The 25022-nt window shown below is 47.4% G+C and overlaps 2 protein-coding genes and 2 pseudogenes across 2 annotated transcripts; all 4 read right to left on the bottom strand.

Moving 5' to 3' along the window:
• Window positions 1-93: 93 nt before the first annotated feature.
• Window positions 94-1998, bottom strand: LOC123330324 (annotated as a pseudogene).
• Window positions 1999-8301: 6303 nt separating this feature from the next.
• Window positions 8302-12877, bottom strand: LOC123465127 (zinc finger and SCAN domain-containing protein 5B-like). Its single transcript, XM_045163377.1, has 5 exons — window positions 12519-12877; window positions 11294-11800; window positions 10807-11013; window positions 9530-9680; window positions 8302-9167 (listed from the first exon to the last, which is right to left on the bottom strand). The coding sequence occupies exons 2-5, from the start codon at window positions 11675-11677 to the stop codon at window positions 8521-8523; spliced, it is 1389 nt and encodes a 462-aa protein (XP_045019312.1). The 5' UTR covers window positions 11678-11800; window positions 12519-12877; the 3' UTR covers window positions 8302-8520.
• Window positions 12878-13908: 1031 nt separating this feature from the next.
• On the bottom strand, window positions 13909-17686 carry LOC112580448 (zinc finger and SCAN domain-containing protein 5B-like). Its single transcript, XM_025270323.3, has 4 exons — window positions 16635-17686; window positions 16139-16345; window positions 15047-15200; window positions 13909-14673 (listed from the first exon to the last, which is right to left on the bottom strand). The coding sequence occupies exons 1-4, from the start codon at window positions 16998-17000 to the stop codon at window positions 14027-14029; spliced, it is 1374 nt and encodes a 457-aa protein (XP_025126108.2). The 5' UTR covers window positions 17001-17686; the 3' UTR covers window positions 13909-14026.
• Window positions 17687-18421: 735 nt separating this feature from the next.
• On the bottom strand, window positions 18422-19679 carry LOC123330191 (annotated as a pseudogene).
• Between the last annotated feature and the right edge of the window lie 5343 nt (window positions 19680-25022).

The following is a 25022-nucleotide window of genomic DNA, read 5'->3' as shown; positions in this document are numbered from 1 at the left end:
TCAATCTATCTCAGCATAGTAACAGCGATGTAGGCAAAACCACGGCTATCACCTATTCCCTGTAGAAAAGTCTTAGAAACTACTCAGACACTCTTTGACAGAAATGTGTTTATTTGAAATTTAAATTCCACTGGAGAGCCTGGCCTCTGTGCCAGGAACATGCAGTTTTACAGTGAAGTGCGGCCTAACAGGAAGGCAGTCAACAGGCTCAGTTTCATGATGAAGTACTGATAACTAATGAGACATGCTTTCAGTAGAAGAATAACAAAAGAAAGCAAAAACTTATTGAAACAGGCTACACTAAAGTAGAAAACAAAATCCAAAGGGAAAAATAAGCCATCACTCAAATATCCTCCACATTCATATAAATTTAACCCCCCCGGACCCAATATCCTCCTAAGCTCTTCACATGTCATCCACCCTTTGTGTTAGAGAAGTGACAAATCATTGTGAATTTCCTTCTTGGAGCAGAAAGGACTTGGACCCGACGGGCAGGGTCCTGGGCCAGTGGTTCCGAATGGGTTTCCTGGTGGGATTTGAGAGACCCCAGGGAGCAGAAGGCCAGTGACACTCGGGGCACATGTAGGGCTCGAGCCCAGAGTGTGACCACTGAGGTTCCCACTGTGGTTGAAAGCTTTTTCACAGTGCTCACAGCAGAAAGGCTTCTCTTGGGTGTGGGCCCTCTGGTGAGCATGCAGCATAGAGTCGTGGGGGAACTTATTGGGGCAGAGATCACTGCTGTAGGGCTTCTTGCCCATGTGGGTCTCCTGGTGAACACACAGGTCTGGTGGCTGCATGAACCATTGGACATGGATGTTACACTTTTTTTTTTTTTAATTTAGAGTTAAAGGGCCATCTCTCTTAAATGCAGTTCCAGTATAAGGGCCCATTACTTTGATAAGCACGGGCTCAGCAGAAGACTCAAAAGGATGTGTGTAAAAGAATGTTTCCAAAGGCTCCAGAGATGACCCCAACTCTGCTTCCTGCTTCCCCTGGACAACACTCCATCTCCTGAGTGGGGCGGCTTCTTGGTCCAGCTGACTTTAGGAATGTCATAGTGCTCCGTGAGCATGTCCAGGTGTCTGTTGAAGTCCTCCACTCTCTGCTTGTGGGTTTTGGATGCTTTCTTCAGGATCCTCTCCATTTGTCGCTTCTCCTGCACCTTCTCAAAGGCCACCTGGGCTGGGGTCCGCTTATCGAGGTGGTGCCTCAGCTCCTCCTCCTAGTTCTTCTGGATTTTGCCCATCGTTTCCAGGAGTTTTGCCTTGTCTCTGCCCTTTTTCTTCTTCCGCTTGGTCACATCAAGCTCTGTGACTCCTTTGAGCTTCAGGGGTCCCTTTTGGACCTGCTCGTAGGAGTCCATGCTGCCCATTTTTGGATTCGGATTTCTAAAAGGACAAAAGTCCGGGGTCGGTTTTCTGAAATGGAAATTGGGACAATATCGTTCTCCTCTGTAGATCCGAGAGGTTTTTGTGTGTGGGGTAACACAAATGAACACAGATGAACATCTCTGCTTAGTCCAGGGGGCCAAGGTTCAGAAAGCCTTGTGGAATAAATGCACCACACCACACCACCGCATGGAGGGTGGCAACACCCTATAAATCAGGGTGATTTATAAACCTATAAATCAGATGGAGGCAGGAAAGGGGAGCCTGAAAGACCTCTTAATTAAAATGTCTTTTATGCAAGCGAAGGATCCGTGTTCCGTTATATTTCCAAAGTTCCTTTTACATGTTTCAAGTCCGTTCTTCCCCCCTCACAGAGAGCTCGGCAGTCAACCGTTTAAGGGAGATCCACTGCTTTCACAAGGTCTTTGAGCTGATGCAAGGTGAGTAGAAAACCCGCCTTCCGAAACCCACCACCTCCTTCTGTATTGCTTCCCAAACCTTCTCCTTAGACGTTCTCACTCATCACTTACCTCCTTTGAGCCCTCTTGCCCTCAGCCTCCTCAAGTCGATGACTGGCTATCAGTGCGTGTCTGGGTCTGAAACATCTCTATTTATAGAGAGCCGGGGGAAATGGCAAGGGTCCCTGCTTGTTACCCCATCAGCACAGTGATTGTGTAAGGCCGGGTCAAGCCATTTATATGACCTCATTTTAGATAATCCAGTTTATCCATGGTTCCAGTTTCACAAGGACACTCCACTAGAAAAAACCCAATTTATACAAGAGGCCTCCATGTTGGTTTTGTGGTAGACTTCTCTGATAGCTCAGGTGGTAAAGAATGTGCCTGCAATGCAGGAGACGCTGGAGTAATTCCAGGGTCAGGAAGATCTGCTGGGGAAGGGATAGGCTCCCCACTTCAGTGTTCTTGGGCTTCCCTTGTGGCTCAGCTGGGAAAGAAGTAAAGTGAAAGTCTTTCAGTCATGTCCAGCTCTTTGTGACTCTGTGGATATACCGTCCATGGAATTCTCCACGCCAGAAGACTGGAGTGGGTAGCTGTTCCATTCTCCAAGGGATCTTCCCAACCCAGGGAGCGAAGCCAGGTCTCCCACATTGCAGGCAGATTCTTTACCACCAGGGAAGCCCGTGCACTTTTTGGCAGTAAGATTGATTTTCCTGGTCTAGAATATACTTTTTTCATTTACCTGGAGAGTTGGAAGGAGTCAAAGCATAGGTATTTGAAAGTTTTAACCAGTTTGGTTCGCCTATGCGTCCCTGGTGGCTCAGGGGTAAAGAATCTACCTGCCAATGCAGGAGACGTGGGTTCACTCCCTGGGTTTGGAAGATGTCTTGCAGAAGGAAATGGACAACGCACTGCAGTATTCTTGCCTGGAAAATTCGATGGACAGAAGAACCTGGTGGGCCATGGAATAACAGAGTTGGACACAACTCAGCGACTAAACAACCCTTTTTAATATTCCGCATGTCAAGATCTCGGATGAAGTCAGAATCTGGAATGTTGTGCAAGGAACGTGCCACTTTTGGGGTGGCAGTCTGCCTTTTCAGTAAGTACGCTTTGGTGTGGTGCAGACACTGGTGGTTCTGATAACAGTGGTCTAGGACTATTCCATGACCCCACAAAAAATGTACATTCTTTAGCCATAGTGACTGAGGAATTTACTAGCAAAATGTTGAGCACATGCTTCTAGAAGCCCATGACAATTCACCCCTATGTAAAGGGATTTCCTCTACCTTTCATCAGCAACGTATTCACTGTTCAGAAGAATGGGGGCAAAAGATAAATGAACAGGACTAGTTTCATTTTATTCCACCCTTCCATCTCCTCTACATTCCTCATCCCAATACCCAATACCATTCCCTCACTGCTACACTCTTTCATATTGAATGGACATTAGTCCATCCATCATTCTTCTGACATCCACCTTTTCGGGAAATAAACTTTGAAATGTCTGAAAGTCTCCCTAGATTTTGACTTCTGTAGTCTGGGACTATGTTGTTCTTTGCTGTACTTTCAAGAAATTTGCAGTGTGTGAGACTCCTCAAATGGATATGAACAGCAATGCCAGGTTTTATATTGTTCGGTCAAGACAAGCCACCAGGCAAGGCTCTCAGTCGTGATTCTTCTGGGGAATAAAAATATGAGGAAGACTATTTAAACACTGAATTCCATGTAGTATAGGGACGTTGGAAATGTTAAGCACAGATTGTCCACACAAAACATTTACTTGCTGTCACCAAGGTATTTATTAGCTCCAAGGAACGGACACTCAAAAGGATCCAAAGAGAATCAAGTTCCTGATCACATACTTGTTATGGTCATGAAACACACAACATACAATTTTGACTCTTTTCTAAAGTGTACGATCTTCTTCCACCGAGTTCGGTCACAGTTTTGTGCAGCTGTCAATGTTGTCTACTTCCAACTCTTTTCATCACCCCAAGAACAAAATGTGAATCATGAAAAGTCCCTCCCCATTCTCTGCCCACCTCCTCCCTTACCCTTGTCAATCCATTCATCTACTTCTTGCATCTATGGGTTCAGTTCAGTTCAGTTCAGTTGCTCAGTCGTGTCAGACTCTTTGAGGCCCCATGAAACGCAGCACATCAGGCCACCCTGTCCATCGCCAACTCCCGGAGTTTACTCAAACTCATATCCATTGAGTCAGAGATGCCATCCAACCATCTCATCCTCTGTCGTCCCCTTCCCCTCCTGCCTTCAATCTTGCCCAGCATCAGGGTCTTTTCAAATGTGTCAGTTCTTTACATCAGGTGGCCAAAGTATTGGAGTTTCAGCTTCAGCGTCAGTCCTTCCAATGAATATTCAGGACTGATTTCCTTTCAGATGGACTGGTTGGATCTCCTTGCAGTCCAAAGGACACTCAACAGTCTTCTCCAACACCAGGGTTCAAAAGCATCAGTTTTTCACCTCTCAGCTCTAAGTCCAGCTCTCACATCCATACATGACTATTGGAAAAACCATAGCTTTGACTAGCTGGACCTTTGTTGGCTAAGTAATGTCTCTGTTTTTTAATATGCTGTCTAGGTTGGTCATAACTTTTCTTCCAAGGAGCCAGAGTCTTTTAATTTCATGGCTGCAGTCACCATCTGCAGTGATTTTGGAGCCCTACCGCCACCCCTGAAAATAAATTCTCTCACTGTTTCCACTGTTTCCCCATCTATTTGCCATGAAAGGATGGGACCGGATGCCATGATCTTAGTTTTCTGAATGCTGAGTTTTAATCCAAATTTTTAAGCCTCCTCCTTCACATTTATCAGGAGACTCTTTGGTTCTTCTTCGCTTTCTGCCATAAGGACGGTGTCATCTGCATGTCTGAGGTTATTGATATTTCTCCTGCAAATCTTGATTCCAGCTTGTGTTTCATCCAGCCCAGCTTGTCTCATGATGTACTCTGCATATAAGTTACATAAGCAGGGTGACAATATACAGCCTTGACGTACTCCTTTCCGATTTGGAATCAGTCCTTTGTTCCAAGTCCAGTTCTAACTGTTGCTTCCTGACCTGCATACAGATTTCTCAGGAGGCAGCTCAGGAAGTCTGGTATTCCTGTCCAAGAATTTTCCACAGTTTCTTGTGATCCACACAGTCAAAGGCTTTGGCATAGTCAATAAAGCAGAAGTAGATGTTTCTCTGGAATGCTCTTGCTTTTTCAATGATCCAATTGATGTTGGAAATTTGATGTTTGGTTCCTCTGCCTTTTCTAAATCCAGCTTGAACATCTGAGAGTTCATGGTTGATGTACTGTTGAAGAGTGCTTGGAGAATTTTGAGCATTATTTAGCTAGCGTGTGAGATGAGTGCAATTGTGCAGTAGTTTGAACACTCTATGGGATTGAAATGGAAACTGACCTTTTCCAGTCCTGTGGCCACTGCTGAGTTTTCCAAATTTACTGACTTATTGAGTGCAACACTCTCACAGCATCATGCCTGAGGATTTGAAATAGCTCAACTGGAATTCCATCACGTCCACTAGCTTTGTTCATAGTGATTCTTCCTCAGGCCCACTTGACTTCACATTCCAGGATGTCTGGCTCTAGGTGAGTGATCACACCTTCGGGATTATCTGGGTCATGAAGATCTTTTTTGTGTAGCTCTGTGTATTCTTGCCACCTCTTCTTAATATCTTCTGCTTGTCTTGGGTCCATACCCGTTCTGTCCTTTATTGTGCCCATCCTTGCATGAAATCTTCCCTTGGCAAATCCAAATCCTTTCTCACACCCTCGGAGGGCACCACTCCTCACACTCTCTACCTTCTCCTCCACTCCCCACCCACCTGGCACACCTGACCATACCAAGCCCAACTGGCTTTGCAGTCTGGTTTTAGGGTTTTCCTCCGCTGTCTGGAAAGTCCTTCCCCCGACACCCTCAGGCTGTCTTCCGATCTCCACACAATCAGTGGTTCTTTGGAGACGGACAGGCCTGGCTGTTGCTTTATCGCCCAGCATCTCACTCCATCACTACGATTCCTCAATGGCAGTTTCTCAGCCCCGGTATGTATTTTATTGTTTAAATCCATTAATTCTGGCTGTGCTTGATCTTTGTTGCTGCTCGGGACGCAGGGCTCCTCTCCCGTCGCGGGCACGGGCTGCTCGCTGCAGTGACCTCTAGTGTTGGGAGCCCGGGCTCTCGGGGCTCTGGGCTTCAGGAGTGGCGGCTCCCAGGCTCGGTGTTTGTGTTGTGTGGCCTTAGTTGCTCCTGAGCCCCGGGATCTTCTTGGATCAGGGATGGAAGTCGTGTCCTCTCATTGGCAGGCACAGCTTTTAGCTCCGAGCCCCCAGGGATGCCCTGTTATTCACGTTTCTTAACTAGTACTTAACTGGGTCTGTGTTTTGAAGTCTTATTCATATCGCATCCTATTAATTTCTTGTGTTGATTCTTCGATAATGGTTCTAATACCACTGTTTCTGAAGAGGCCCAGGTTTTATTCTATATTGCTTCTTTGAATTAGTTGCCTCCATCTTGGGCCTGTAAGTTAACATCCTTTGAGATAGAAGGAGGCAACAGAGGATGAGGTGGTTGGATGCCATCACTGACTCAATGGACACGAGTTTGAGCAAACTCCTGGGAGATAGTGAAGGACAGGGAAGCCTGGAGTGCTGCAGTGCATGGAGTTGCAAAGTGAAAGAAAGTGAAGTGGCTCTTTGTGACCCCATGGACTGTAGCCAACCAGGTTCCTCCGTCCATGGGATTCTCCAGGCAAGAATAGTGCAGTGGGTTGCCATTCCCTTCTCTCGGGGATCTTCCCCACGGAGGGAGCAAACCCACGTCTCCTGCATTGGCAGGCAGATTCTTTACCAATGAGCCTCCTGGGAAACCATGAGAGAAGCTCACACAACTCTGAGAATTGACCCAAGAAATGAAAACAAATGTACCCTGGACCTGAAGGTTAACTGTATTGACAACAATCAAGATGACACTGATCAGACCAGTGATGACCAGTTTCAAGATGATTGTCAGAGCTGACTGCGCTGTTTCTGCCTGTAGCCCCCGCCCTCCATCTATAAAACCTGTTGCTCATTAATTGTCTGGGGTGGGAGGTGGGGGGAGTCAGCCATTGGACAGCCGTGTGCCCCGCCTCCACAGTTGTTGGAGAAGGAAATGGCAACCCAGTCCAGTACTCTTGCCTGGAAAATGCCATGGACGGAGGAGCCTGGGAGGCTACAGTCCACGGGGTCACAAAGAGCTGGACATGACTGAAGGACTTCACTTTCACTTTCAACAGTTGCTGGCATCCAGAATAAAGCTAACTTTACTTTCCCCCAACCTGGCCTCTGTATTTGCTTTTAAGTGGAGCAGCCGGACACCAATATCTATTACAATATCATCCTTGAGTTTGCCACCCCCAACAAATTCCCAGGCTAATTAATAGAAGAAAACGCTGATTCTTTGAAAAGAAATAGTTTATTATCTCCATTCTGCTGTAAAGGACCTCTCTTCATTTCTGCTGGAGGAGAGCCAGGTGGGATGAAAGAGTCCTACCTTGAAGAATCTTTTCAAGCTGAGACACCTTAGAATCTCAGTGTTCAAATGGGCATTAATACTACATTACCTAACAGTTCATGATTCGCAAAGCATACAGTTGCTTTAATGCTTGAGTGGGTGCTCAGTGGCTTCAGTCATGCAGAGCATAGCCTGCCAGGCTCCTCTGCCCATGGGATTCTCCAGGCAAGAGTACTGGAGTGAGTTGCCATTCCCTTCTCCAGGGGATCTTCCTGATGAAGGGATCAAACCTGGGTCTTCTGTGCTGCAGGTGGATTTTTTACCGCTGAGCCACTGGGGAAGCCTTACAGAGGGATGATATCTCCACATAATAATGGCCATGTAACAGACCACAGGTATCATCTACTCCATATAAAAAATCTTGGGTATAGGGTGGGATGATTTGGGGGAATGGCATTGAAACATGTATAATATCATATGGGAAACAAGTCTCCAGTCCAGGTTCGATGCACGATAGTGGATGCTTGGGACTGGTGCACTGGGACGACCCAGAGGGATGGTACGGGGTGGGGGGGGGAGGGAGGAGGGTTCAGGATGGGGAACACATGTATACCTGTGGTGGATTCATGTTGATATATGGCAAAACCAGTACAAGATTGTAAACTTAAAAAGTAAAATAATAAGAAAAAAAATCTTGGAAGGGAAATACACAGTACACTTATTTGACAGAAATCTCTTTGTTTATTAGAAATTTAAATTTCACTGTTGATGCTCTTTTTCATCTGGCCACTCTGCTAGGAGCATCCTATTGTACAATTAAATCTTCCCCAATGGGGGCACAATCAGCAGTGACCTCAGTTTCACGAAGAAGGACTGAAAACTAATGAGACCTGCATTCACTGAAGAAGAACACCACAAAGCGAAAACTTATCACAAAAACACAGGCTACACTAAAGTAGAGAACAAAATCTGAAGGGAAAGATAAGTCATCACTCAAATATTCACCAAATTCATGTCAATGGAACCTCATCGGGTTCCAGTATGATCGTAAGTTCTTCACATGTCACCCTTTCTTTGTATCATATAAGTGACAAATAATCCTGAATTTCCTTCACGGAGCAGAAGGCACTTGAACCTGAGGGCAGGGTCCTGAGCCAGTCATCTGGAATGGATTTTCTGGTGGCGTCTGAAAGTCCCCAGCTGACGGAAGGCACCGTGACACTCGGGGCACACGTAGGGCTTGAGCCCAGAGTGGGTGCGTCGGTGAACGTTGAGGTTCCCTCGGTGGCCGAAAGCTCTGTCACAGTGCTCACAGCGGAAAGGCTTCTCCTGGGTGTGGGTCCTCTTGTGAGTGCGCAGCGTGGAGTCGTGGGTGAACTTCTTGAGGCAGAGATCACAGCTGTAGGGCTTCTCGCCAGTGTGGATCCGCTCGTGAACCCGCAGATCTGAAAGCTGTATGAACCCTTTGGCACAGATGTCGCATTGAAAGGGCCTCTCTCCTGTGTGTGTCCTCTGGTGCAAGGTAAGCTGAGACTGATAAGGAAAGCTCTTTTTGCACACCGTGCATTCAGAGGGTGCCCGTCCCGGGGTTTCTGCTCCCTCAGGAAGACTGGTGGGTCCCACGGTGCCAGATGCACCAACAGAATGGAACCCAAACTGTCCTGAGAACTCTCCTTGGTCCAAACACGTGGCTGCTCCTTGACCCACGTCTTGGCAAGTGGGACTGCTCTCCCGTTTCCTTTTGACATGTCTGCGATTCTTTACAGGACCTCGTCTGGATCCACTCGCAGTGGAAACATCTCCCTCTGGAAAACAGGAAGAAAGGGTTCAGGAGACACATTTTAAATATCAGTTTCTTCTTGAGGATTCTTCTCTCTCTCTATGCTCCCAGGATCCACTGAAAGAAATTCAGCACCACACTTAACAAGGAACATTTTCTGTGCTGCTGGCCTCACTGGAAACCTGATGTTGGCTGAGAAGTTCCCATCAAGCAACCAAGCTAAGAGCTTAGACTGTGGGACAGTGGAACGTTGATGATGGAGAAGGTTGGCACTGGACAATGATCTCCACCCACCCATCCAAGCATGGTGATGCTGGCTACCCAGCCCCATGCCACCATAGGAGGGAGTCACTAACTCTGCTGAATTCCACGGTTTTGAATACTCACCAGGACCCTTCAGAAGTTCAGGTTCTTGAGATTGAAGGGTTTTTGTCTCTCCCCTGTCTTCCAGCAGGTCCTTCTCCATGTTCTCTCTGGGCGTCTGACCCTCCAGCTCACCTGTTTCAGGAACGGTCTCTGGTGGGAGAGCTCTCTGGTCCTGACAAGGGACAAACAAGTAGAGTCAAAGCCATTTACCTTAGTCCATGGAAAGCTGTTTCTGGTTTCCCCATCTGCCTCATATCTTGATCTAAGACTCCAACTTTCTTCACGTCATTTTAGGGGATATGCCCTGACTTCTTCTGGTCCACCCCATCACCCTGACTGATAATCATCTCCTGATACTCAAGGCTGTCCTGGATCTATACAGACTGTATCTGGCAATCCAATCAGCACATCACAGTTGGCACTCTGACTTCTCTATGCATAGGTCTCTCCAAATCATACCCACTCCTGCCTGCCCTTGACTCTGGAAGGAAAGAACTCTAGGTCCAGCTCTCTTGACTCCATCATTGTTGGAGACTTTGCCTGGATGCATCTTTGCGATGGTGGTTACCCAGTACATAGGAAGATGATGACCAGTATTCTTGGTCTCTACTCCATGCAAGTCAATAGCATCCCCTGCCTATACCCAACATTATTTGAACAAATCAACTGTCTTCGATTCATTCTTCAATGTCTGAAAGGGGAAGTGTTAGTCGCTAAGTCGTGTCTGACTCTCTGCAAACCCATGGACTATAGTTGCCAGATTCCTCTGTTCATGGGATTCTCCAGGCAAGAACACTAGAGTGGGTAGCCATTCCCTTCTCCAGGGGATCTTCCTGACCCAGGCATCGAACCCAGGTCTCCTGCATGGTCGGCAGATTCTTCACCATATGAACCACCAGGGAAGCCCAATGTCTACTGGGGGGCAAAATGAGTCCAATTTCGAGTCACTCCTTCAGTTGCAAGGAATGATCATATTCTGAAATATGACGTGCCCTTGGGCAAGGTGGCCGTGGGTAAATCAGCTGTCAGTGCATTTACCTGCAGCAAATTGAACCTAGCATCATGTCAGGAAGACAGGATTCCCTTCTCCCCACTCCTAAGTCTAGAAGCTTTCATAGCAGAGGGACAGAGATGGATTATCCTCACTCTCACACTGATTAGAAAAAATGCCTAGGCACTGAATGCATCCACGGGAATTCCTGGAAGCAATGGGTCCCTTTCTGTCCTTTGCCAAATCTCCCCATTTCTCCAGCAGCCACACCCACCTGACTCTCTTCTACCTGCTTAAACACTCTCACCTGCTCCCTAGATAGGTTCATGGCTCCTGGCAGATTCTGCACCTCTTGGCTTCCTTCCTGGCTATCCTCTGGAGGTATGACCCTTGAGGGCAGTGGGGGCTCCCCACATGGGTCTCTCTCATTGTCCATGTCACCGGCCTTGGCTTCAACCATCTCAATATCAGGATCACGCACAAGATATTTCTGCCCTTGTATGCAGACTATGGTCTGTGAAGGGAGAAATCAATCAAGATCAGTCTCTATAAGGCCTGGAATGTAGCTTTCAGGCATCCAATGGCATTGACAATAGAAGCTCCCGTTTGGTGTAAAAGATCGACGTCCTTCAAGTTGAGACAGCCAAAAGTATCTCCCAAATTGCCCAATTGTGAACTTCTCTCACCTGTTTGGGAACCACTGATACAGAGCCAAACCCGCAGGTCCTATCTTGTGATCCCTGCAGCTTGCACGTGTCTCCTCCTCCCACACCCATCACTAAGGTCCTACTCACCCAGTTCTTGGGTTTCTGCTTATTTCTCAGCACGTCCTCCAGGGCTTTGCAACTCTGCACCCCACTTTCTTTGAGCAGGACCTGGCACTCCAGGGGCATGCAGATCATGAACTGCTCCAGCACCAGCCTGTCCATCATCTGCTCCTTGGTGTGAAGATCCGGCCTCAGCCACAGATGGCAGAGTTCACGGAGTCTCCTCTGATCCTCGAATGGGTCGGACTCCTCTGAGCTGCTAAATGTTCTGAACCGGACGTGCCATGTTTCCTGGTCACAGTCTGAGTCTTCCATGAGTGTGTCTTGGGGTGGCACGGATGCTGGTGACTCTGCCCCAGGGCTGTCTGTCATGTGTCCACAACCCTGAAAAAATGGCTGGTCCTCAGCCATATTGATGGAGGAAATTTCCAGTAGGACTCTGAGCAAATGCTTCTAGAAGTGGGTGCCCAGTTGACGCCTATGGAAATGGATTTCCTCTGCTTTTCCTCAGCATTAAAGTCACTGGTTAGCAGTCTAGGGAGACAAAAAAAAAAAGAGAAACAAATGGGTTACATTTTTTTCCACCCTTCTGTCTCCCCTACATCCCAATATTGGACACCATTGCTCGACTCATTCAATATTTCATAAAACTGTCTAGTCCAAAATGACCATAGGGCTTCCTTGGTGGTCCAGTGGCTAAGAATCTGCCTGCCAATGCAGGGAGACATGGGTTTGATCCCTGATATGGGAAGACCCCGCCTGCCTCGAAGCCTGTGCACCACAACTCTTGAGCCTGAGAGGGGCAACTACTGAACCCGAGCTGTAGACTCCCAGCTCTGCCATGGGAGAGCCCACCACAATGAGAAGCCCATACCCCTCAGCTAGAGAGTAGTCCCCACTAGCCACGACTAGAGAAAGCCCTCACAGCAAAGAAGACCCAGCCCAGCCAAAATCAAGGAATTAAAAAACTTAAAACTAATAATAAACATATATGTAGTTTTTAAATGGCCATAGGGTGCCACTCAGAAACCCTTGAAGAAAACCAGCCACCTCACAGCAATATGTGTGGAAACATTCTTCTCCCCTCACAGAAGAGATGGATTAACCGTTGTTAATGTGGGGTTAGAGGAAGATCTCCTGTCACAAGGTCTCCCAGCCAATGTAGGATGAACAGAAAGCGAGACATTTCTGAAACCCACCGTGTGTCCTGATTTCTAAGCATCCTCATTGGACGTGCCCACTCATCGCTTACCCCTTCCAGGTCCTTTGCCTTCAGCCTCCTCAGGTCAGGCACTGGCTCTCAAAGTGTGTCTGGAGCTGAAATGTCTGTATTTATAGAGACTTGGGTGAAACTCCAGGGGTTTCTGGCCATAACCTCATCATCCCAGTGATTGGATAAAGGGCATGGAAGGAACCACTTTGGATAATCTGGGTAGATTCCATTTCCTGTGGAGACTCCAACAGGACTAACCATTAAAGAGGCCACCATATTGGTTTGGCAGTAAACTTTCTCTAATGTATTTTATTTACTTTAGACTTCATGGATGGCATTTCTTGGGGAAACAGATTGATTTTCCTGATCTAATGAATTTTTTCTCTCTGCTTGGAGACTGTGAAGCAGTCCAATAATTGTAATCCAATGGTTGTAATCAAATTAGGTTACCCAATCTTGTTTCTTTTCTCATGAATTAAGTCATCAAAGATTTTGTCTAAAATCAGCTGACGAGATCAACTGTAAGAAGCCATTTCAGAGAGCCATCACAGAAACCAGAGGTTGTACACAAGCAGGGAAAAAGAGAAGAAGGCAATGGCACCCCACTCCAGTACTCTTGCCTGGAAAATCCCATGGATGGAGGAGCCTGGTGGGCTACACTCCATGGGGTCGCTAAGAGTCAGACACTACCAAGCAACTTCACTCCCACTTTTCCCTTTCATGCATTGGAGAAGGAAATGGCAACCCACTCCAGTGTTCTTGCCTGGAGAATCCCAGGGATGGGGGAGCCTGGTGGGCTGCCGTCTATGGGGTCGCACAGAGTCGGACACGACTGAAGCGACTTAGCAGCAGCAGCAGCAGGAGGGGAAAAGAATGACACTTATCAATTTAAGAAGCCTTCTTTATCTAAATACCTAAGGAAGCAGTATCCAAACTAGTATAAGGGGAACATATCTCAACATAATAATGGCCACATTGAAAAAACTATGGCTATCACCTACCTGTAGCAAAGTCTTAGAAGAGAAAACACACAGCTCTTTGATAGAAATGTGTTTGTTTATTTGAAATTTAAATTTCACTGGTGATCCTGTATTTAATCTAGCCATCCTGCTAGGAGCATCCTATTTTAAAAGGAAAGCACACCTGGCAAGAAGGCAATCAGCAGTATCCTCACTCTGATGATGAGGTACTGATAACCAGTGAGACACAGCTTCATTGGAAGAACAAGAACAACACAAAGCGAAAACATGTAAGAAAACCAGAGTCTAATATCATAAGGCAATTCTCCTCCAACTGAAAATACAAAAATGAAAAAGAAAACTATAGTCTATAGCAAAGTAGAAAACAAAATCCAAAGGGAAAAATGTCATCACTCAAGTATCCTAATTCACTGAAATATCCTAATTTACATGAGTGGAATGGGTTCCACGATCCTCCTAAGCCCTTCCCCTGTCATCCACACTTTGTATCACACAGGTGACAAATCATTCTCAATTTTCTCATTAAAACAGAAAAGACCTGGACCTGAGGGCAGGGTCCTGAGCCAGTCATCTGGAATGGATTTTCCGGTGGCGTTTGAAAGTCCCCAGCTGACGGAAGGCTGTGTGACACTCAGGGCACACGTAGGGCTTGAGCCCAGAGTGGGTGCGTCGGTGAACGTTGAGGTTCCCTCGGTGGCCGAAAGCTCTGTCACACTGCTCACAGCGGAAAGGCTTCTCCTGGGTGTGGGTCCTCTTGTGAGTGCACAGCGTGGAGTCGTGGGTGAACTTCTTGAGGCAGAGATCACAGCTGTAGGGCTTCTCACCAGTGTGGATCCACTGGTGAACCCGCAGGTCTGAAGGCTGTATGAACCCTTTGGCACAGACGTCACATTGAAAGGGCCTCTCTCCTGTGTGTGTCCTCTGGTGCAGGGTAAGCTGAGATTGATAAGGAAAGCTCTTTTTGCACACCGTGCATTCAGAGGGTGCCCGTCCCGGGGTTTCTGCTCCCTCAGGAAGACTGGTGGGTCGCATGGTGCCAAATGCACCAGAGGAACGGGACCCAAACTGTCCTGAGAACTCTCCTTGGTCCAAACACGTGGCTGCCTCTTGACCCACGTCTTGGCAAGTGGGACTGCTCTCCCGCTTCCTTTTCACATGTCTGCGATTCTTCAGAGGACCTCGTCTGGATCCACTCGGAGTGAAAACATCTCTCTCTGGAACACAAGAGGAAAGGGTTCAGAGCCACATTTGAAGTATCACTTCCTTCCGGGGGACTCTCTCCTCTCTCTCTGTCCTCCCAGAATCTGCTGAAAGAAGAGATTCAGCACCATATTTATCAAGGAGCATTTTCCATGGTGCCGGCCTCATTGGAACCATCCATAATCTTGGCTACAGACTTCCTAGCAACCAAACTACCTAAGAGTCTAGCTGATGAAACACTCTGGAATGTTGACGATGGAGAAGGTTGGCATTGGAGAACCAACTCCTACCCCACAACAACAAGGGATGGAAATGCTGGGTACCCCTTCCTGGACATGAATGGAGGCAGTCAGTACCTCCTGTGGTCTCCAAGTTTTTAATACTCACCACGATTCTGCAGAAGTTCAGGCTCTTGAGATGAAAGGGTTCTTGTCACTCCTGTGTCTTCCCACAGGTCCTTCTCCAAGTTCTCCTTGGAGGGCGTCTGACCCTCCAGTTCACCTGTTTCAGGAATGGTCTCTGGCGGGAGAGCTTTCTGGTCCTGACAAGGGGCAACCAAGCAGAGTCAATCCCACTGCCTTAGCCCACGGCAAGCTCTGTCTCCTCTTTCCCCACCCGCCTCGTACCCTGATCTCACACTCCAGCTTTCTGAATATCAGTTTGGGGGAGATGCCCTGACTGCTTCCCATCACCCTGATTGGCAATCCTCTTCTGATTCCCATGTCAGTCCTTGATCTATACCGACCACCTCTGGCAAAAGTCCAGACTTCACAGCTGGCACTGCCAATTATCTTTGCACCTATCTCTCCACCTCATCTCACAGTCTCCAGGCCCTGAATCTGAAAGCAGAGGATTCTGGCTCTAGGGCTCCTGACTTCACCACTTGCTGATACCTTGCCTGGATTTGTCTTCGTCATGGAAGGTGGCCTGGGGCATAATAAGATGATAAGCAGTATAGCTGTTATACTACATAGCTCTGTTCTATACTATATAGCTCTATTCATGAGAAATCAGTAGCATCTCCTCCCCCGATTCACATTTCAAAAAAATCCACTCTCTCCAGACATACTCCAAAATCTGAGGGGGAAAATGACTCCAACGGGGAACTTGTTATGCAATTCAAGGTGTTTACAATATCCCCCAATATTAAGTGCCTCTGATGAAATCCATCATGGGTGAAACCGCTGTGAGTGCACTTATGCCTGATGAACTGACCCAGCACCATCCTGTGGAAACAGGACTCCTCTGCCCTCATGCTTAGGGCCACAAGCTTTCATGGTGAAGGACTATGAAAGATGGACTGTCTTCATTCTCACTCTGGATGGAAAACGGCCGGGAACGGAATGCATCCATGGGAATTCCTGGAGGCAGAGGGTCCATTCCTGTCCTTTGCCCAGTTCTCCCAATTACTTCCGCAGCCACCCCCACCCGACCCCCTTCTACCTGCTCCCAGACTGGAGGTCAGGACATCACACTCACCTGCCCCCTCGACAGGTCCTTGGCTCCTGGCAGATGCTGCCCGTCTTGGCTTTCCTGCTGGCCCTCGTCTGGAGGGATGACACTGACTGTAGGCTGGGGCTCCCTGGCTCGGTCTCCCTCACTGTGCCCCTCACTGACCTCAGATCCTAACATCTCAACACCCGAGACGGGCATCAAAACATCCTCGCCTTGGACACGCACTACAGCCTGTGAGGAAAAATTCAAATAGGATCAGTCTCCCTTCACAAGATCCAAAAAGGTATTCATTGCGTATCCCACCCTTGAAGCCCACCTCCTGGGAATGACATTTGAAAGACCAACACCCTCCAAGTGAGGACCAACAGAAACATCTCCAGTGATGCCACAGGCAAGTGCTCACCCCTCTGGGAATCACTGATTTAGAGCCAAGCCCTCTGATCCTTCTGCTTCACCTCCCAGCTCCCAGCCCCTCATCCCACCGTTCCCTGTCTCACAGGGTCACTCGGGTCCTACTCACCCATTTCGTCAGTTTCTGCTTCTTTCTCAGCACCTCCTCCAGATGCTTACAAGTCTCGGCACCACTACTTTTGACTAAGACCTGGATCTCAGGCGGCACGCACATCACGAACTGCTCCAGCACCATCTCCTCCTTGGTGTGAAGATCCGGCCTCAGCCACAGCCCGCAGAGTTCACGGAGCCTCCTCAGAGCCTTCATGGGGTCGGATTCGTCTGAGCTGATAAACGTTCTGAAGCGAACGCGCAACTCTTCCAGGTCGGAGTCGCGGTTTTCCCTTCGGGTGTCTTGGCCTGGCGCAGACGCCGGCGACTCTGCTCCGGGGCTGTCCGCGACGGGGCCACGACCCCTTGTCTGGTTCTCAGCCATACCGACTGTAGAGCTTTTCAGTAGGACTCTGGGCAAATGCTTCTAGAAGTCGGTGCCCAACTGACGCCGATCGAAGGGAATTTCCTCTTGCTTTTCCTTAGGAATAGATTCAGTGTTCAGAAATAGCGGGCAAAAAAGAAAAAAGAATGCAGCCAATTAGTTTTATTTTCATCCACCCTACCATCCCTCATCCCAATACTGGGCAGTATTCCCCCCTCAGAATTTCACACCAGGGACAAGAATCCATTCTCTTACTCCTCCGACATCCATCTTATAGTACAAGAAACTGTGTGGTCACAACTGTCCACAGGGCGGTGCTTAAAAGCCCTTGTTGAAAAAATGAACCACCCCACACGACACCATGGAGTGTGGAAACAATCTCATCTCACAGAAGATTCCACAAATGAACCACGGTTTATGTGTGGCCGGAGGGAGATCGGTGGATTTCACACGGTCTCTGAGCGAATGCAAGGGGAACAGAAAGCCAGGACTTACTGAAACCCACTTCCACGGGCCCTGACTCTCTAGCGTTCTCTTTAGACACTTCCCATCAATTACCTCCTTGAAGCCTTCTCGCCTCGGTCCTCCTCAGTTGGGGACTCGCTCTCAAACTCGGCTGGCGGAGACACGTCTCTCTTTCGCGCTGGAGAAACGCCGGCCCTCTCGGCCTGTTACCCGATCGGCGCATGGATTCGGTGAGGGCGGGGCGAAACGTTCTAGATAATCCCTCTTTACTTAATCACAGGGATTCGATTGCCCATGGAAACTCGCTCAGGAGAAACCACGATTTACTAAAGAGGCCTCCATAGTGATTTAGCGACAGGTTCTGTGTATTTTGTTTGTTCCGTTTTTGGCCAAGCAGGGAGGCAGCTGCGGTCTCAGTTCCCAGACGGCGGAAGGAAACCACGCCGCCTGCCGCGGGAGCGCTGAGTCTCACCCGCTGGGCGCGCGGGAAATCCCTCGGTTTCCTTTTGGATTTGATTGATTTTGGACTTTGGGGACTGCACTTTGGGGTGAACGGACTGGTTTCAATGATCTCGTGAATTTTTGGTCTCACTGCCTGGAGGGTTTGACGGTGTCAGAGACATGGTGGTGGGAGCCAGATCGGTTTGACTCCTCTTGTCTTTTCTGTTCTTGTGAGATAAGTCTTAAAAGGCTTTTCTAAAATCAGCTGATGAGCTAAGGTGTGAGAAAACCCGATTTCTAAGTAGCCTTTTAGAAGAGTAGAAGTTGTACACCTATAGGAAAGAAGAATGACACCTATCACTTTCAGAAGCCTTCCTTTTTCGAAACACCTCGGGAAGAAATCCCCGAACAAGTATGGAGTGAGTGAATCTACCTCAGCATAATAACAGCCATGTAGGCAAAACCACGGCCATCACCTATTCCCTGTAGAAAAGTCTTAGAAACTATGAGACACATTTGACAGAAATGTGTTTATTTAAATTTAAATTCCACTGGAGAGCTTGGCCTCTGTGCCAGGTCCTGCAGGTTTACAGAGAAGTCCTGCCTAACAGGAAGGCAGTCAACAGTAGGCTCAGTTTCATGATGAAATACTGATAACTAATGAGACATGCTTTCAGTAAAAGAATAACAAAAGAAAGCAAAAACTTTTTGAAACAGGGTACACTAAAGTAGAAAACAAAATCCAAAGGGAACGATAAGCCATCACTCAAATATCCTCCTCATTCATATAAATGGAACCCCCTGGACCCAATATCCTCCGAAGCTCTTCCCATGTCATCCACCCTTTGTGTTGCAGAAGTGACAAATCATTGTGAATTTCCTTCTTGAAGCAGAAAGGACTTGGCCCAAGGGCTGGGTCCTGGGCCAGTGGTTTGGAATGGGTTTCCTGGTGGGATTTGACAGACCTCAGGGAGCAGAAGACCGGTGACACTCGGGGCACATGTAGGGCTCGAGCCCAGAGTGTGACCACTGAGGTTCCCACTGTGGTCGAAAGCTTTTTCACAGTGCTCACAGCAGAAAGGCTTCTCTTGGGTGTGGGTCCTCTGGTGAGCCTGCAGCGTGGAGTCGTGGTGGAACTTCTTCGGGCAGAGATCACTGCTGTAGGGCTACTTGCCCATGTGGGTCTCCTGGTGAACACAGAGGTCCCGAGGCTGCATGAACCACTGGACGTGGATGTTGCTTTTTTCTCTTTGTAATTTAAAGGGCCGTCTCTGTTTAATGCGCTTCCAGAATAAAGGCCCATTACTTTGATAAGCACGGGCTCAGCAGAAGACTCACAGAATATGTGTAAAAGAATGTTTCCAAAGGCTCCAGAGATGACCCCAACTCTGCTTCCTGCTTCCCCTGGACAATACTCCATCTCCTGGGTGGGGCGGCTACTTGGTCCAGCTGACTTTAGGAATGTCATAGTGCTCCGTGAGCATGTCCAAGTGTCTGTTGAAGTCCTCCACTCTCTGCTTGTGAGTTTTGGATGCTTTCTTCAGCATCCTCTCCATTTGTGCTTCTCCTGCACCTTCTCAAAGGCCACCTAGGCTGGAGTGCGCTTGTCAAGGTGGCGCCTCAGCTCCTCCTCCTGGCTCTTCTGGATTTTTCCCATCGGTTCCAGGAGTTTTGCCTTGTCTCTGTCCTTTTTCTCCTTCTGCTTGGTCACGCCAAGTTCGGTGACTCTTTTCAGCTTCCGGGGTCCATTTGGACCTGCTCGTAGGCGTCCATGCTGCCCATCTTTGGATTCGGATTTCTAAATGGACAAAAGTCACGGGGCGTCAGGTTTCTCAAATGGAAATTGGGACAATATCGTTCTGTATTGTAGATCTGAGAGGGTCTCTCTGTGCGTGTTAACACAAATGAACACAGACGAACATGTCTGCTTAGCCCAGGGGGTGGAGGTTCAGAAAGCCGTGAGGAAGAAATGCAGCACACCACACCACAGCATGGAGGGTGGCAACGTCTATAAATCAGGGTGATTTATAAACCTGTAAATCAGATGGAGGCAGGAGGGGGACCTGAAAGACCTCTTATTTAAATGTCTTTTCTGCAGGAGAAGGATCCGTGTTCTGTTATATTTCCAAAGTTCCATGTACATGTTTCAACTCCGTTTCTCCCCCCTCACAGAGAGCTAAGCACCCAAGCGTAGTTAATATGGAGTTTAAGGGAGATCCACTGCTTTCACAAGGCCTTTGAGCTGATGCAAGGTGAGTAGAAAACCCATCCTTCTGAAACCCACCACCTCCTTCTGTGCTGATTCCCAAACCTTCTCCTTAGACATTCTCACTCATCACTTACCTCCATTGAGCCCTCTTGCCCTAAGCCTCCTCAAGTCAGTGACTGGCTATCAGAGTGTGTCTGGGGCTGAAACTCTCTATTTATAGAGCCGGGGGAAATGGCAAGGGTCCCTGCTTGTTACCCCATCAGCACAGCGATTGTGTAAGGGCGGGTCAAGCCATTTATATGACCTCATTTTAGATAATCCAATTTATCCATGGATCCAGTTTCACACGGACACTCCACCAGAAAAAAACACAGTATATCAAAGAGGTCTCCATATTGGTTTTGTGGTAGACTTCTCTGCTAGGTCAGGGGGTAAAGAATCCTCCTGCAATGCAGGAGATGCTAGAGTAATTCCTGAGTCAGGAAGATCTGCTGGAGAAGGGATAGGCTACCCACTCCAGTGTTCTTGGGCTTCCCTTGTGGCTCAGCTGGGAAAGAAGTAAAGTGAAAATCTTTTAGATGTCCAACCCTTTGTGACCCCGTGGATATACAGTCCATGGAATTCTCCGGACCAGAAGACTGGAGTGGGTAGCCGTTCCCTTCTTCGAGGGATCTTCCCAACCCAGGGAGCGAAGCCAGGTCTCCCGCATTGCAGGCAGATTCTTTTTTTTTTAATTTATTTTTTTTCTAGTTTAATTTTATTTTATTTTTAAACTTTACAATACTGTATTAGTTTTGCCAAATATCGAAATGAATCCAACACAGGTATACCTGTGTTCCCCATCCCGAGCCCTCCTCCCTCCTCCCTCCCCACACCCTCCCTCTGAGTCATCCCAGTGCACCAGCCCCAAGCATCCAGTATCGTGCATCGAACCTGGACTGGTGACTCGTTTCATACATGATATTATACATGTTTCAATGCCATTCTCCCAAATCTCCCCACCCTCTCCCTCTCCCACAGAGTCCATAAGACTGATCTATACATCAGTGTCTCTTTTGCTGTCTCGTACCACCAGGGAAGCCCGTGCACTTTTTGGCGGTAAGATTGGTTTTCCTGATCTAGCAAATACTTTTCTCATTTACCTGGAGAGTTGGAAGGAGTCAAAGCATAGGTATCTGAAAATTTTAACCAGTTTGGTTCGCCTATGCGTCCCTGGTGGCTCAGTGGTAAAGAATCTACCTGCCAATGCAGAAGACATGGGTTCACTCTCTGGGTTCGGAAGATCTCTCGCAGAAGGAAATGGACAACACACTGCAGTAATCTTGCCTGGAAAATTCGATGGACAGAAGAACATGGTGAGCCATGGAATAGCAGAGTCGAACACAACTCAGCGACTAAACAACCCTTTTTAAAATTCCACATGTAAAGATCTCGGACGAAGTCTGAATCTGGAATGTTCTGCAGGGAACGTGCCACTTTTGGGGTCGCAGTCTGGCTTTTCAGTAAGTACGCTTTGGTGTGGTGCAGACACTGGTGGTTCTGATTACAGCCTGTCTAGGACTATTCCATGACCCCACAAAAAATGTACATTCTTTAGCCATAGTGACTGAGGAATTTACTAGCAAAATGTTGAGCACATGCTTCTAGAAGCCCATGACAAATTCACCCCTATGTAAAGGGTTTTCCTCTACCTTTCATCAGCAATGTATTCACTGTTCAGAAGAATGGGGGCAAAAGATAAATGAACAGAACTAGTTCCATTTTATTCTACCCTTCCATCTCCTCTACATTGCTTACCCCAATACCCAATACCATTCTCTCACTGGTACAATCTTTCATATTGAATGGACCTTAGTCCATCCATCATTCTTCTGACATCCACCTTTATGGGAAAAAAAGGTTGAAATGTCTGAACGGCTCCCTAGATTTTGATTCTGTAGTCTGGGACTATGTTGTCCTTTGCTGTACTTTCAAGAAATTTACAGTGTGTGAGACTCCTCAAATGGACATGAACAGCAATGACAGGTTTTATATGATTCGGTCAAGACAAGCCACCAGGCAAGGCTCTCCGTCATGATTCTTCTGGGGAAAAAAAATACGAGGAAGCCTATTTAAACACTGAATTCTATGTAGTATAGTGACGTTGGAAACATTAAGCACAGATTGTCCGCACAAAACATTTACTTGCTGTCACCAGGGTATTTATTTGCTCCAAGGAAGGGACACACAAAAGGATCCAAAGAGAATCAAGTTCCTGATCACATACTTGTTATGGTCATGAAACACACAACATACAATTTTGACTCTTATCTAAAGTGTACGATCTTGTTCCATCAAGTTCGTTCACAATGTTGTGCAGCTGTCAATGTTGTCTACTTCCAAGCTTTCTCATCACCCCAAGAACAAAATGTGAATCATGAAAAGTCCCTCCCCATTCTCTGCCCACTTCCCCCCTTACCCTTGGCAATCCATTCATCTACTTCTTGCATCTATGGGTTCAGTTCAGGTCAGTTCAGTTCAGTTGCTCAGTCGTGTCCAACTCTTTGAGACGGCATGAAATGCAGCACATCAGGCCACCCTGTCCATCAGCAGCTCCCGGAGTTTACTCAAATTCACATCCATTGAGTCAGAGATGCGATCCAACCATCTCATCCTCTGTCATCCCCTTCCCCTCCTGCCTTCCATCTTTCCCAGCATCAGGGTCTTTTCAAATGAGTCAGTTCTTTGCATCAGGTGGCCAAAGAATTGGAGTTTCAGCTTCAGCTGAAATATTTTCCAATGATATTCAGGACTGATTTCCTTTAAGATGGACTGGTTGGATCCCCTTGCAGCCCAAAGGACACTCAAGAGTCTTCCCCAACACCAAGGTTCAAAAGCATCAGTCTCTTGCCTCTCAGCTTTCTTTAAGTCCAACTCTCACATCCATACATGACTACTGGAAAAACCATAGCTTTGACTAGCTGGACCTTTGTTGGCCAAGTAATGTCTCTGTTTTTTACTGCACTGTCGAGATTGGTCATAACTTTTTTCCAGGGAGCAAGAGTCTTAATTTCATGGCTGTAGTCACCATCTGCAGTGAGTTTGGAGCTCCCCCGCCCCAAAAATAAATTATCTCACTGTTTCCACTGTTTCCCCATCTATTTGCCATGAAGGGATGGGACTGGATGCCATGATCTTAGTTTCCTGAACGTTGAATTTTAAGCCAACTTTTTCACTCTCATCTTTCACTTTCATCAAGGGACTCCTTGGTTCTTCTTTGCTTTCTGCCAAAAGCGTCGTGTCATCTGTGTATCTGAGGTTATTGATATTTCTCCTGCAAATCTTGATTCCAGCTTGTATTTCATCCAGCCCAGCTTGTCTCATGATGTACTCTGCATATAAGTTACATAAGCAGGGTGACAGTATACAGTCTTGTACTCCTTTCCCAATGTGGAATCAGTCCATTGTTCCAAGTCCAGTTCTAACTGTTGCTTCCTGACCTGCATACAGATTTCTCAGGAGGCAGCTCAGGAAGTCTGGTATTCCTGTCTAACAGTTTTTCACAGTTTCTTCTGATCCACCAGACAAAGGCTTTGGCATAGTCAATAAATCAGAAGTAGATGTTTCTCTGGAACGCTCTTGCTTTTTCAATGATCCAATTGATGTTGGCAATTTGATCTCTGGTTCCTCTGCCTTTTTTAATCCAGCTTGAACATCTGAAAGTTCATGGTTCATGTACTGTTGAAGACCAGCTTGGAGAATTTTGAGCATTATTTTGCCATCATGTGAGATGAGTGCAATTGTGCAGTAGTTTTAACATTCTTTGGCATTGCCTTTCTTTGGGATTGGAATGATAACTGACCTTTTCCAGTCCTGCGGCCACTGCTGTGTTTTCCAAATTAGCTGACTTATTGAGTGCAACACTTTCACAAAATCATGTCGGAGGATTTGAAATAGCTCAACTGGAATTCCATCATGTCCAGTAGCTTTGTTCATAGTGATTCTTCCTAAGGCCCACTTGACTTCACATTTCAGGATGTCTGGCTCTAGGTGAGTTATCACACCTTCGGGATTATCTGGGTCATGAAGATCTTTTTAGTGTAGTTCTGTGTATTCTTGGCACCTCTTCTTAATATCTTCTGCTTCTCTTGGGTCCATACCATTTCTGTCCTTTATTGTGCCCATCCTTGCATGAAATCTTCCCTTGGCAAATCCAAATCCTTTCTCACACCCTCAGAGGGCACAACTCCTGACACTCTCTACCTCTCCTCCAACCCCAGCCACCTGGCACACCTGACCACACCAAGCCCAACTGGCTTTGCGGTCTAGTTTGTAGGGTTTTACTCTGCTGTCTGGAAAGTCCTTCCCCTGACACCCTCAGGCTGTCTTCAGATCTCCACACAATCAGTGGTTCTTTGGAGAAGGACAGGCCTGTTGCTTTATCACCCGGCATCTCACTCCATCACCACGTTTCCTCAATAGCAGTTTCTCAGCGTCGGTATGTATTTTATTTTTAAATCCATTCAGTTTTGGCTGTGCTGGGTCTTTGTTGCTGCTCAGGGCGCAGGGCTCCTCTCCAGTCGTGGGGCACAGGCTTCTCGCTGCAGTGACCTCTCTTGTGTGGAGCCCGGGCTCTCGGGGCTCTGGGCTTCAGGAGTGGCGGCTCCCAGGCTCGGTGGTTGTGTCGCATGGCCTTAGTTGCTCCTGAGCCCTGGGACCTTCTCGGGTCAGGGATGGAACTCGTGTCCTCTCATTGGCAGGCACAGCCTTTACCTCCGAGCCCCCGGGGGAGCCCTGTTATTCACTTTTCTTAACTAGTACTTAACTGGGTCTGTGTTTTGAAGTCTTATTCATATTTCATTGTATTAATTTCTTGTGTTGATTCTTTGATAATGGTTCTAATACCCCTGTTTCTGAAGAGGCCCAGT

Source organism: Bubalus bubalis, chromosome 18 (genome assembly GCF_019923935.1).
Source record: "Bubalus bubalis isolate 160015118507 breed Murrah chromosome 18, NDDB_SH_1, whole genome shotgun sequence".
Classification (NCBI taxonomy): Eukaryota; Metazoa; Chordata; class Mammalia; order Artiodactyla; family Bovidae; genus Bubalus; species Bubalus bubalis.
The sequence above is the reverse complement of the archived record's forward strand: the minus strand, read 5'-3'. Positions and strand labels throughout refer to the sequence as shown.